The following is a 10,155-nucleotide window of genomic DNA, read 5'->3' as shown; positions in this document are numbered from 1 at the left end:
CAAAGTATTGGCTAACCCACTTCACACTGTTAACACACACAGCCATTTATCCACTCTGCAAATAATTGCTGGCCCTGGGAATTGAGTGATTGACAAGACAACCTTGATTACTAGGCTCTCCAGATTCACAGTCTGGCATTGAAGATACACATTGAACAATAATTACAACAAAGTGCAGTATATGTTAGAAGAACATGTGTCCCAGGTCAACGGAAACACAGAACAAGGGCATCCACCTAAAAGATAGCATTTGGGATTTAAACCCCAGTAGCCATTTCCCAAGAAACTTCTCCAGAAAACCTGTTTATGGCAGTTAAGCTGTTCCAAATCCTGAAAAAGAAAAGATGACTTTCAAAAAATCCCTTAATCGCTTGAAACACCATCTCTACCACCGAGTTCTTCCCTGGAGCTCCTGGTAATTATAGTACATATTCTCCCTCAATTTTCTATGAAAAAAATTCTTTTGTGGGCCATCACTGTATTATTGTTAGGCCGGGTTTTTTTTTTGTTGTTGTTGTTGTTGTTGTTGTTGTTTTTTTCCTTTTAACAAATCATCCCGAACAAAAGCCTGCTTCATACAACTCAAATACTGGATAAGGAAAATTTTGCCTGGTCCTGGCTGTTGTCAGTGGAGAGCCAAATCCACACCAAAAGAGCAGGCCAGTAGGACCGGCGATAGAAGGGATTAAAGCAGAGACTGATAGTCATTGTTTAAAGACACCAGGGACTTGACTTACCTACAGAGTGGGAAATGGAAAGAATGAGTAGTCCCCAATGTCCAGAGTCTTGCAAATTCAGATATGAGTTTATAGATATGAAAGTGTATGTGTAGGGGGGAGGGGGGTTATGAGTGTCCAAAGGGGCAAAGGATTAATGTTAATTTAGGGGTAATAGAGAAAGCTTTATGAAAAAGGCAGGATTTGAATTACATTTAGAAGTGTAAAAAAATTTCAGTAATGTCAGTGAGGAGGTACGGAACATGTTTACATCTTCTTGGTCCATTATACCTGGAACAGAGTGCTAATGAGGGCTCTGACTGACACAAACATAGGAAAACATCCAACCATAAAGCCATCCAGGTAAGGGACAAGATTCTATGATTCTAATGTAGTGTTCCTTCAAAATAATCTGACTCCCATTCTATACTTTCCTTGTCAAAGAATACCCCTTTGGTCTGGAACTAAAAAAATATTTATTTTGGAACTAAAAAATATTTATATGTTGAAATAACTTATTCTTAGTGGGACTGATGTGTTAAATCTGTCCCCAAATTCATTCCATATGTGCCAAAGGTTGTGTCCCTCATATATGTGTCTCTATATGTTTTCATTCATCATTGAAGAAGACCTGAAATAATACTGTCCACAATCCCTTTAGTGGTTTGGATGGAGCAGAACCAAAGTGGCATATGACCAGAAGGGACAGATGTCACCTCATCTAAACCTATCTGTCAGTAACAGAGTTGGCATGGTGCTGGGTATAGTGCTAAACTCAAGAGGACATCACAGGTTGTTACTCTTACTACTTTCCTGGAAGCAAATACCAAGCATAACTACTAGTTATTACTGGTACTTTCCCAACAATGTCAACAGACCTGCCTGAGAAACATGTTTTTTTAATGTGGGCTCCAAGCCCAGCATGAAGCTCAACCAGGGCCTTGAACTCACAACCCTGAGATCAAGACCTGAGCTGAGATTAAGTGTTGAATGCTTAACTGACTGAGCCACATGGGCACCTCTGAAAAGCATTTTTTTGACCGCATACAGAGCCCTTCATTTATTTGGGATCCAAGGCCACAACCTCAGTAACCTCTCCAATAAACTGCAGCCAAGTTCCAACAATCTGGACAATCACCCCAGATAAGGGTTGGGGTCAAGTGGGCAGAGGTCTGGGGCCAAGGCTATAGGAGGAGCTGTGTAGCCAATAAGAGGGAACAGCTAGGGCATGCACTTGGCCATCGCCCCCAGTGTCCCAACTCCCTGCCCAAGGACAGGAGCAGAGTGGTGCGGGGGCCTCCTCAGACCTCTGGGATCCACCCCAAAAGGCCAGCATTCTCCTGGCGAAGGGCTTGGTAGTCCTCGCGGATCTTCTCCAGGTTTCTGAGGGTCTTCTTCCCCATCTCTGTCTCTATCTGCTCTTCAAGATCTCCAGCTTCCCACATGATTGTGCCTGCATCCTCAGCAGTCTGGATGAGCTGGCTGCAGTTCTCATGCAAGGCAGCTAGATACTTGTATGCCTTCTGAACGGCATCATCCTTCTTGGCATCCTTGAACACAAGCTCATCAGTCACTGTAAATGTCCGATCCAGCTTCCCAGACAGGGAGCTGATTTCCTTCTGAAGCTCCTTTGTGTCTGATAAAATCTTAGTGATCTCTTCCTTCTGCTTCCGGATGTTGCCCACCATCTCCAGGATGCTCTGGGTATAGGCAAGCCGGGACACATCTCTAGGCAGGTTCTCCAGTTCTGACACCAGCTGCTTATAGACTTCCTCCTTCCTTTGGGCCTCTCTGGCAGCTCCTCGAACACTCTGGTGCAGCTCCTGGATCTCTGCCAGCCGTCGAGAAGATTCCAACTCTCTGTAATCCTGGAGCTTTCGGAGGTGGCGGTACTCAGCCAGGAGCGGGACCCGGTGCTTTTCCCACTGTCCCACCAAGTGGAAGACCCGCTGGACAGTACTCTCCACCATGAGCTGCAGCTTGGCAAGGTTGGCAGCCCCGCCAGGCAGCAGCTCCACTGCCCGGCTCTTCAAGTGCAGTGCCTGCTCACACTCCGCAGTGCTGAGCTCATTCTGGTAACGCTCGGTTTCCACCTGCATGAAGCTGATTTCCAGGGTCTTCATGTTGGTTTCAACCTCTTCAATGCTGTGGTTCACTCCCTCTAGCTGCTCCCGGAGAAACCCCAGCTCCTGCTCTTGAGCTGCCTTCGTGTCCTGTTCAGGCCACTGGGAGGTGGCAGACACATCAGACACCTGGGCTGCCTGTATCTCAGGCTCCAGATGAAAGGTGAACTTCTCTGAGTGTGTGCAGTTGGAGGCCTTGGAAGCACCAGTCCTGGCCCCAGCACCCCAGGCCTGCAGCAGCTCTCCCAGGTCTCCGGTTTGTGGGGGAGCCCCTAGTCGGCCCCAGGTCTGGCAGAGATGATCAGCCAGGTACTTCTGTAGCCATTGCCTCTGAGCCCATGGATCTTCCTGGGTGTGATGGCAGCTTGCCCGGTGGACCCAATCCTCATCCCCAAGGTGATTCCCACCCATGTGCTGGCAGAGCTGGATGCCATGGCATTCGAGGAGTGAGGCCACCCTCCCTGCAGGCTGGGGCACCTGGGTGGGGGCTGGTAGCACCAGAGGACTCGCCTGGAACTCCCAGAGTTCCCCGCTGGAACTCAACTCGGGCACGACCAGCCTGGTGGTGTAGAAAGGCTTCTGGAAGGCTGAACCCTGGAGGTGCTGTAGCTTGGGAGTGCGAAGGAGGGGTGGGACCCATGGAAGGGCCAGCTCTGGTCCCGGATTTGGCCCCCAATGGCCTGGAGAAGAATAGCTGAGTCACTAGCAGGCTGATCTGCATCCTCAGAGGCATCAGAGGGCAGACGCTCAGCCAAGAAGAAAAGCAGGTTCCGGAGATCAGGCTCACTGGGATAGAGGAAGTTCTGATAGTCAAGCTCCAAGGAATAGCCCAGGTCCTTGCAGGCCTGAGCCAGGCTCATGGCCAGGCGGAAGCGGTCGGACATGGCCAGAGGCAGCAGGGGGCTGAGGCCAGAGCCCATGGCAGGGTCGATCACACGCAGGCAGCAGACTACAGTTTCTACAGCCAACTCAGGGGTAAAGGCTCGCAGGGTCTGCACATCTGGAGGAACTGCTGTGCCGGCCTGGCGCAGGGAACGGATGAGGATTTGGTCTGCCTCCTCCATGCTGGAGCTTGGTTCAGGTCTGGAGCTGGGTTCAGAGCAGGGCCGAGCAAGAGAGGTACAGCTGTTGAAACCTGAAAAACATTTTTTAGGTGAGGATATATTTCCTAGAATATCTAAGATCTAGTGTCATTTTACCAAACTCAAACCACTTTGGCTAAAAGAGAGCACTGAGAATTCGAGGAAACAAATTATCCGTATACAAACGCAAGTTATCTCACTCAATAATCCTTTAATAGCCTGTCGTAGAACAACTGCAAAACTATGTTTAATTCTTTCACACCACATGAGCAAATGCAAACCCAAAGGTGGAACTCAGAGCATAACTGTCCGGTAGTATCGAAATCATGTGTAAGACATTGCTGAGTAATCTAGAGATCTAGACTCCTCCAAGTGGCAAATACAGCTTCCCTTTGGAATGAATGATAACTAGAATCCGCTTAATTCACCCTAAATGTTTACTGAAGCATTGCCTGACACACTGAGAATACAGCTACAAAAATAAGCAATAGCAATGTTTTCTTCCTTGTGGGAAGATAATAGTAGTAAATAAATCAGACCAATGAGGAGTAGACCAGATTGTGATCAGAACCATGGAGAAACAGCAAAGAGTGAGGATGGGAATGCAGAGTCAGCAGGGGTGGGTGTTGAGAGGGCAACTGCCATTTCCTGTAGGGTTGTCAGGCCAGGCGTTACTGATTAAGCGACATGTGAGCAAAAAGCTGAAGGAACTGAGAAACAAAGCCAAATCATCATCTACGGGGAGAGCATCACTGGCGGGGCAACAGCACAATCAAACATCTCTTAACATTATGCTTGGCATATTCGAGAAACATCCAGAAGATTAGGATGACCAAAATGGAAGGAAAGGAGGGAGAGTTGAAGGAGGTGAGATGAGTAAAGTAGCAGGGGAGCCACTGTATGAAGCTGGCTTTTACTCTGAATGAGTTGGGGGACACCACAGAGGTCAGAGTGGAGAAAGGTGTGGTCTGAAAGGACAATTCTTACTGTGTGAAGAATAGACTACAGGAGAGGGTCATCTCTTAAGCAGGAAGACCATTAGATAGCCAGTGTAAAAATCCAAGTGAAAGATGATGGCTTCAAGCAGGTGACCAGGGTTAGAATCGGCTAGATTCAAATGTATATACTTTGATGACAAGGATTCCTTGTAGATTGCATATGAATTGTGACAAAATAGAGGAGTCAAAAGATGATTCCTTCTTAAGGAGGACGTTTCCATTTGCAGAAATAAAGACTAGGAGAGGAGCATCTTTGGAGAAGGGGAAATCACAGACTTTGATTTGAGGCATGTCAAGTATGAGGTGCCTATTAAACATCAAAATAGGGACGCCTGGGTGGCTCAGTTGGTTAAACGGCTGCCTTCAGCTCAGGTCATGATCCCAGCATCCTAGGATCAAGTCCCGCATCGGGCTCCTTGCTCGGTGGGGAGCCTGCTTCTCTCTCTGCCTCTGCCTGCCACTCTGCCTACTTGTGTTCTCTCTTTCTCTCTCTCTCTCTCTCTCTCCCTGACAAATAAATAAATAAAATCCTTTAAATAAATAAATAAATAATTAAAAAAAAAAAAAAAAAAAAAAACATCAAAATATATGCATTGGGTAGCCAGGAGGAAAGAAATGGTTATAGTTAAAGACAGAGTTCATGGCCAGACATATAACTTTGCACATTAGCAAGGGGATGGCACTTAGTGCTCTGAGACCAGAGAAGTCATTAAGGGAGTGGTGTAGAAATAGAAGAGGAAGTGCCAAGAAGAAAAGGAAGAACTCACCACGTTCAGGAAGAAGCCTCAAAGGACTTATGATTACAGTATAGACTGTGCAATCACAGCCTTCCTGTTTTAAGAATAGAATTCTATTTGTTATTTCCAGTTTGTGTTTCCTGTGACTATATGGATTGCCTTTTTATGTACACACTACTGATGCCAGTGACTCCTGTCTGATTCAGTATAGATCTGTAAGCACCTACTAAGTGCAAAGCTTTTTCTTTTTCCACCAAAGCATTCCTCCACCAGAGCGCAAAGTGCATTCTCTCTAGGACTTTTGGATAATAATAAGATAGTGAATAAAGGAAAAGTTTCATGCTTATAGATGTTCTTTAATGGCCCAATCTTTGCACTAGCTTAGTGTGCACTAGTTTGTAGGCACACCTCAAGCCTCAAAAAAGTGAAACAAGAAGACCCAAATGATGGAATAGAAAGAAGGCATAGATGAGTTACCGAAGTGAAAAACCAAAATCCTGCCTCTCCATTTCTTCAGCAATATGCTTCGGCACACTGATTTTTCTCTAGACTCTGGAAATGCTAATTCAATAAATTTACTTTTATTCATTATTGTAATTATAAATTCAAGACTAATTTTAAAGTCATCTTTTTTCTACCCTCTCTACTCCAGTGACATCTGAGTGTTATTGATTATAAATGTCAAATTAAATTTCTAGGCATATTTTCCTTCTGTTGGGATCAATACATAACTTGAAGAGTTCCTTTGATAGGACATTGAAAGTTATTTCTCACCCATGTGACATTTTGGCTCTTTTCCCCCTGAATATTTCAGTTAGATATTGGCAGCTTTCACTTTCTGGAGGTTTACAGGGAAATATGGTCTTGCTTTGTAAACCTGAATTTCCAAACTAAAAAAATAAAGAGAGGTGCGAGACCATGAATTATATGCATATTAAATTAACTTTGAATAAACCCAATACAAGAAAATCCAAATTTACAAAAGGTGATTAAGGTGTCCCAACTCTGTTAATTAGTTATTGATTTTTTACAAAAGTATTCTTCGTATTTCAATTTTCAATAATTCAGTATAGGATTCCTTCAATAATTTAAAAATGCTTTACTTATAGCTTTTTGATGTCTTTTTGATGAGTCATAGTTAAAGAAATCTAGAAAAGCTGATTTGCTTAAACCATTACTTTCATATTTTAATCACTTTTTCATTCATTCATTTACTCAATCATAAATTGTATCAACCATTATGGAAAACAGTATGTAGCTTCACAAAAAATTAAACATAGAACTACCAATGATTCAACAATCCAACTTCTAGATAAATATCCAAAGGAAAGGAAATCACTACCTTGAAGAGATATTTTCACTCCCATGTTTATTGTACCATTATTCACAATAGCCAATATATGGAAACAACCTAAGTATCCATTGATAGATGAATAAAATCTTAACATTTGTGACAACCTAGATGAACCTGGAGGACATTATACAAAGCAAGGTAAACCGGACGCTGAAAGACAAATATTGCATCTTACTTATATATGTGGAATTAAACAAAGCTGAATTCACAGCAACACAGATTAGAGCAGTGGTTTTCTGTGGCTGGGGTGTGGAGGAAAAGGGAAGATTAAAAAAGAAAGAAGAAAGAAAAGATAGTAGTGGTTGCTAAGGTTTCGGAGTAGGAGGCATTATTAGGAGTTATTGCTTGATAGGTGCAGAGTTCAGTTTTGTAAAATGAAAAGAGTTCCGGAGATCGATGGTGGTGATGAGTGTACAACAGCATGAATGTACTTAGTACCACTGAATGGCACACCTCAAAGTGGTTATGATAGTAAGTTATATGTTATGTATATTTACCACAATAGAAAATAATAATTTACCCAGTAATTTGCCACAGTTAAAAAAAAATAATAATCTCCATAAGTATTATTGAACATCTAGACTTGAGTCAGCAAGGTTTGGGACTTGGGTCTATATGAGAGAGAACCCCCACCCCATCAGAAGTGGTAGGGTCAAAGAGACTGGAAACAGTATTGACTACTCTGGGTCTTTGCATGGTCAGCAGAATACTACATAATGGAGACCTTTCATTTACTTCCTCTGTGAAATCCCTGATAAAGTCAACATTTCTCATTCAGATGTTTCAGTGAATTTCCTTGGGGAAAACCAAAGAAGAGGTGAAAAATTCTTTGTTCAAGGTTGGCATGAGCTAGAAACATAGGCAGACTGCACATAAACAGAAGCTGGAAGAGCACTGTCCAACTTAGTTGCCCTCTATTAAAACACCTCTCACGTGAGAAGGTAAATCGTTGTGACATGAACAGACACGTCTCCAATGAAGACATACAAATGGCTAACAGACACATGAAAAAATGTTCATCATCATTAGCCATCGGGGATATTTAAATCAAAACCACATTGAGATACCACCTTACACCAGTTAGAATGGCCAAAATTAACAAGACAAGAAGCAACAAGTGTTGGAGGGGATGTGGAGAAAGGCGAACCCTCTTACACTGTTGGTGGGAATGCAAGTTGCTGCAGCCACTTTGAAGAACCGTGTGGAGATTCCAAATATATTCTGCTCCTGATCGGTAAGGTGTGCTATTTTACTTGCAGCTCCTGGTGACTGGCATGGTGTCTGGCCCTCAGTGAATATTCCATAGACAGAATGATTGACTGTTGAATATTTCTGTATTTTCCACTCAAGAAGTAACAGGCATTTCCCCAGAGTTTCAGCTGGTGTTGACATGAGACAGAATCGTGAGGAGGGCACAAGCTGACAAAAGTAACAAATTCAGGCTCTAAGGCTAAGGGACAGGTGCGTGTGTTGGGGGAGGGGGAAATCTGGCTTCTCCCACAGGCAATGTTGTGGAACATGGTGTATGCTTACCTTCACTGAGGCTCTGCCAGAGATAAGCAGAAGCTTATCTGATGAACTGAGCTGATGAACTAAGATGATGGCAGCTACTGAGGATGGTAACTGATACTTTTTGAAGGGGAAAAAAAAAAAAAAGAAGGAGAAGACAGAACTTTTATTATCATATGGCTCCTCATCTTCTCTTCCCATCCACCATAGACTTTTACCTTCTCTCATTCCATAGCACTTTAGGCTTGTTCCAAATCATTCAGTGGACATGAGGAGTACATTTGAGCTCATGCTTGTCAAAAACTAATGTGGAGGAAAAAATGGATTCTAAAAAAGAGCACTGGCTTGTGTTCTCATCAAAAAACAGATACAAATGAAGTATTTAGCATGCTTTTCTTGAAAATGGGACATGGCAGTTTTTAAAGACTTCGAATAATTTTAAACTAAATTCTCACAGCAGTCTCTTGAGGTAGAAAGAGGCAGGATAGTGTAACAAAAAGAAAACGGATCTGAAATCACAAGGGACTCAAGAGTATGCCCTAACTGACCACATACCAACTGTGGGGCCTTAGTCTCTACATGTCCTGAATGCTTTTAAATCTCAATTTCGTCATCCATAAAATGGGGATTAAAATTATCTTTTCCTGGTAGAGTAAGAATTAAGTAAGAAATCTCTAAAATCCATAAAAATGCTTACTATATGTTCATTAAAAATATTTATGGAACATCTGCTCTGTGTCGATAGATAAAATTGTGAATAATGAAAGAAAAATCTTTGTGATTTTTTTCATATTTGTGTGTGTGTGTGTATAGGGAAAAAGCAAAATGTGTAATATATAGTATGTCAGATGTGTAAGCAAGGAATGCAGAGGGGGAGTGCTAGGGAAAGAGAGAGCTGAGATTTCAAGTAGGCTGAAGGGCAGGGGCCCTTGGAGAATGAATGGTTGGGACCGGAGCATGCCAGGAACAGTGAGAACAAAATCCTGGTAGGGAGAATGTATGAGGCATATTTTGAAATAGCAAGAAGGCATCTGTGTTTGGAACAGAAGAAGTAAGGGAGAGTGTAGTAAGAATAACATGGGACCTGGTCTTGCAGGGTTTTTGGCAATTAATCACCCCTTTAGTTTAATCTTTGGGAAAGGCAGATATCGCAGTACAAGAGTTACATGATGAGAGGGGTGGATTGATTGACTTTTCTCTATTTTTCTGGTTAAAGAATTGAATCCCAGGGAAGTTGAAAATTTTCTAAAGATTATGTATTTGATTCAACCTGGAATTAACCCCCAAATTTCTGACTCTTCATTGAGAGGAAATGAAGGTAAGATCTGCTCACTGTGTGTGTGTGTGTGTGTGCGCGTGTGTGTGTGCGCGCGCGCATTCAAGTCAGGCAGGAAGTAGTATTGCAATGCTCCTGCAACCAAATCCCTTCAGAACGGATATGCCAACATCATGTGGGAGCCCATCTATGAGAATTAAACTCTATACTAGTGTGAAGAAAACAGCCCAAAGAGCTGTCTCTGCTCTCACTGGATTCAATCATGCTATTGCATACCTCCGACGTTGGCAATCTAGTTACTAACAGCATCTTACTTTCCTGTTCAATTCTATACTATGGAAAGGGCAAGCTATTTCTCAG

General features: G+C 43.0%; 1 protein-coding gene across 1 annotated transcript; it reads right to left on the bottom strand.

Moving 5' to 3' along the window:
• Positions 1–1,792: 1,792 nt before the first annotated feature.
• Positions 1,793–3,965, bottom strand: LOC131820502 (coiled-coil domain-containing protein 22-like). The gene is given in 2 exon segments (XM_059156157.1): positions 1,793–3,490; positions 3,493–3,965. Coding segments are annotated over 2 exon segments (1,884 nt in total). The 5' UTR covers positions 3,904–3,965; the 3' UTR covers positions 1,793–2,017.
• Positions 3,966–10,155: the final 6,190 nt, after the last annotated feature.

This window comes from Mustela lutreola, chromosome 18, assembly GCF_030435805.1.
Source record: "Mustela lutreola isolate mMusLut2 chromosome 18, mMusLut2.pri, whole genome shotgun sequence".
Lineage (NCBI taxonomy): Eukaryota > Metazoa > Chordata > Mammalia > Carnivora > Mustelidae > Mustela > Mustela lutreola.
The sequence above is the reverse complement of the archived record's forward strand: the minus strand, read 5'-3'. Positions and strand labels throughout refer to the sequence as shown.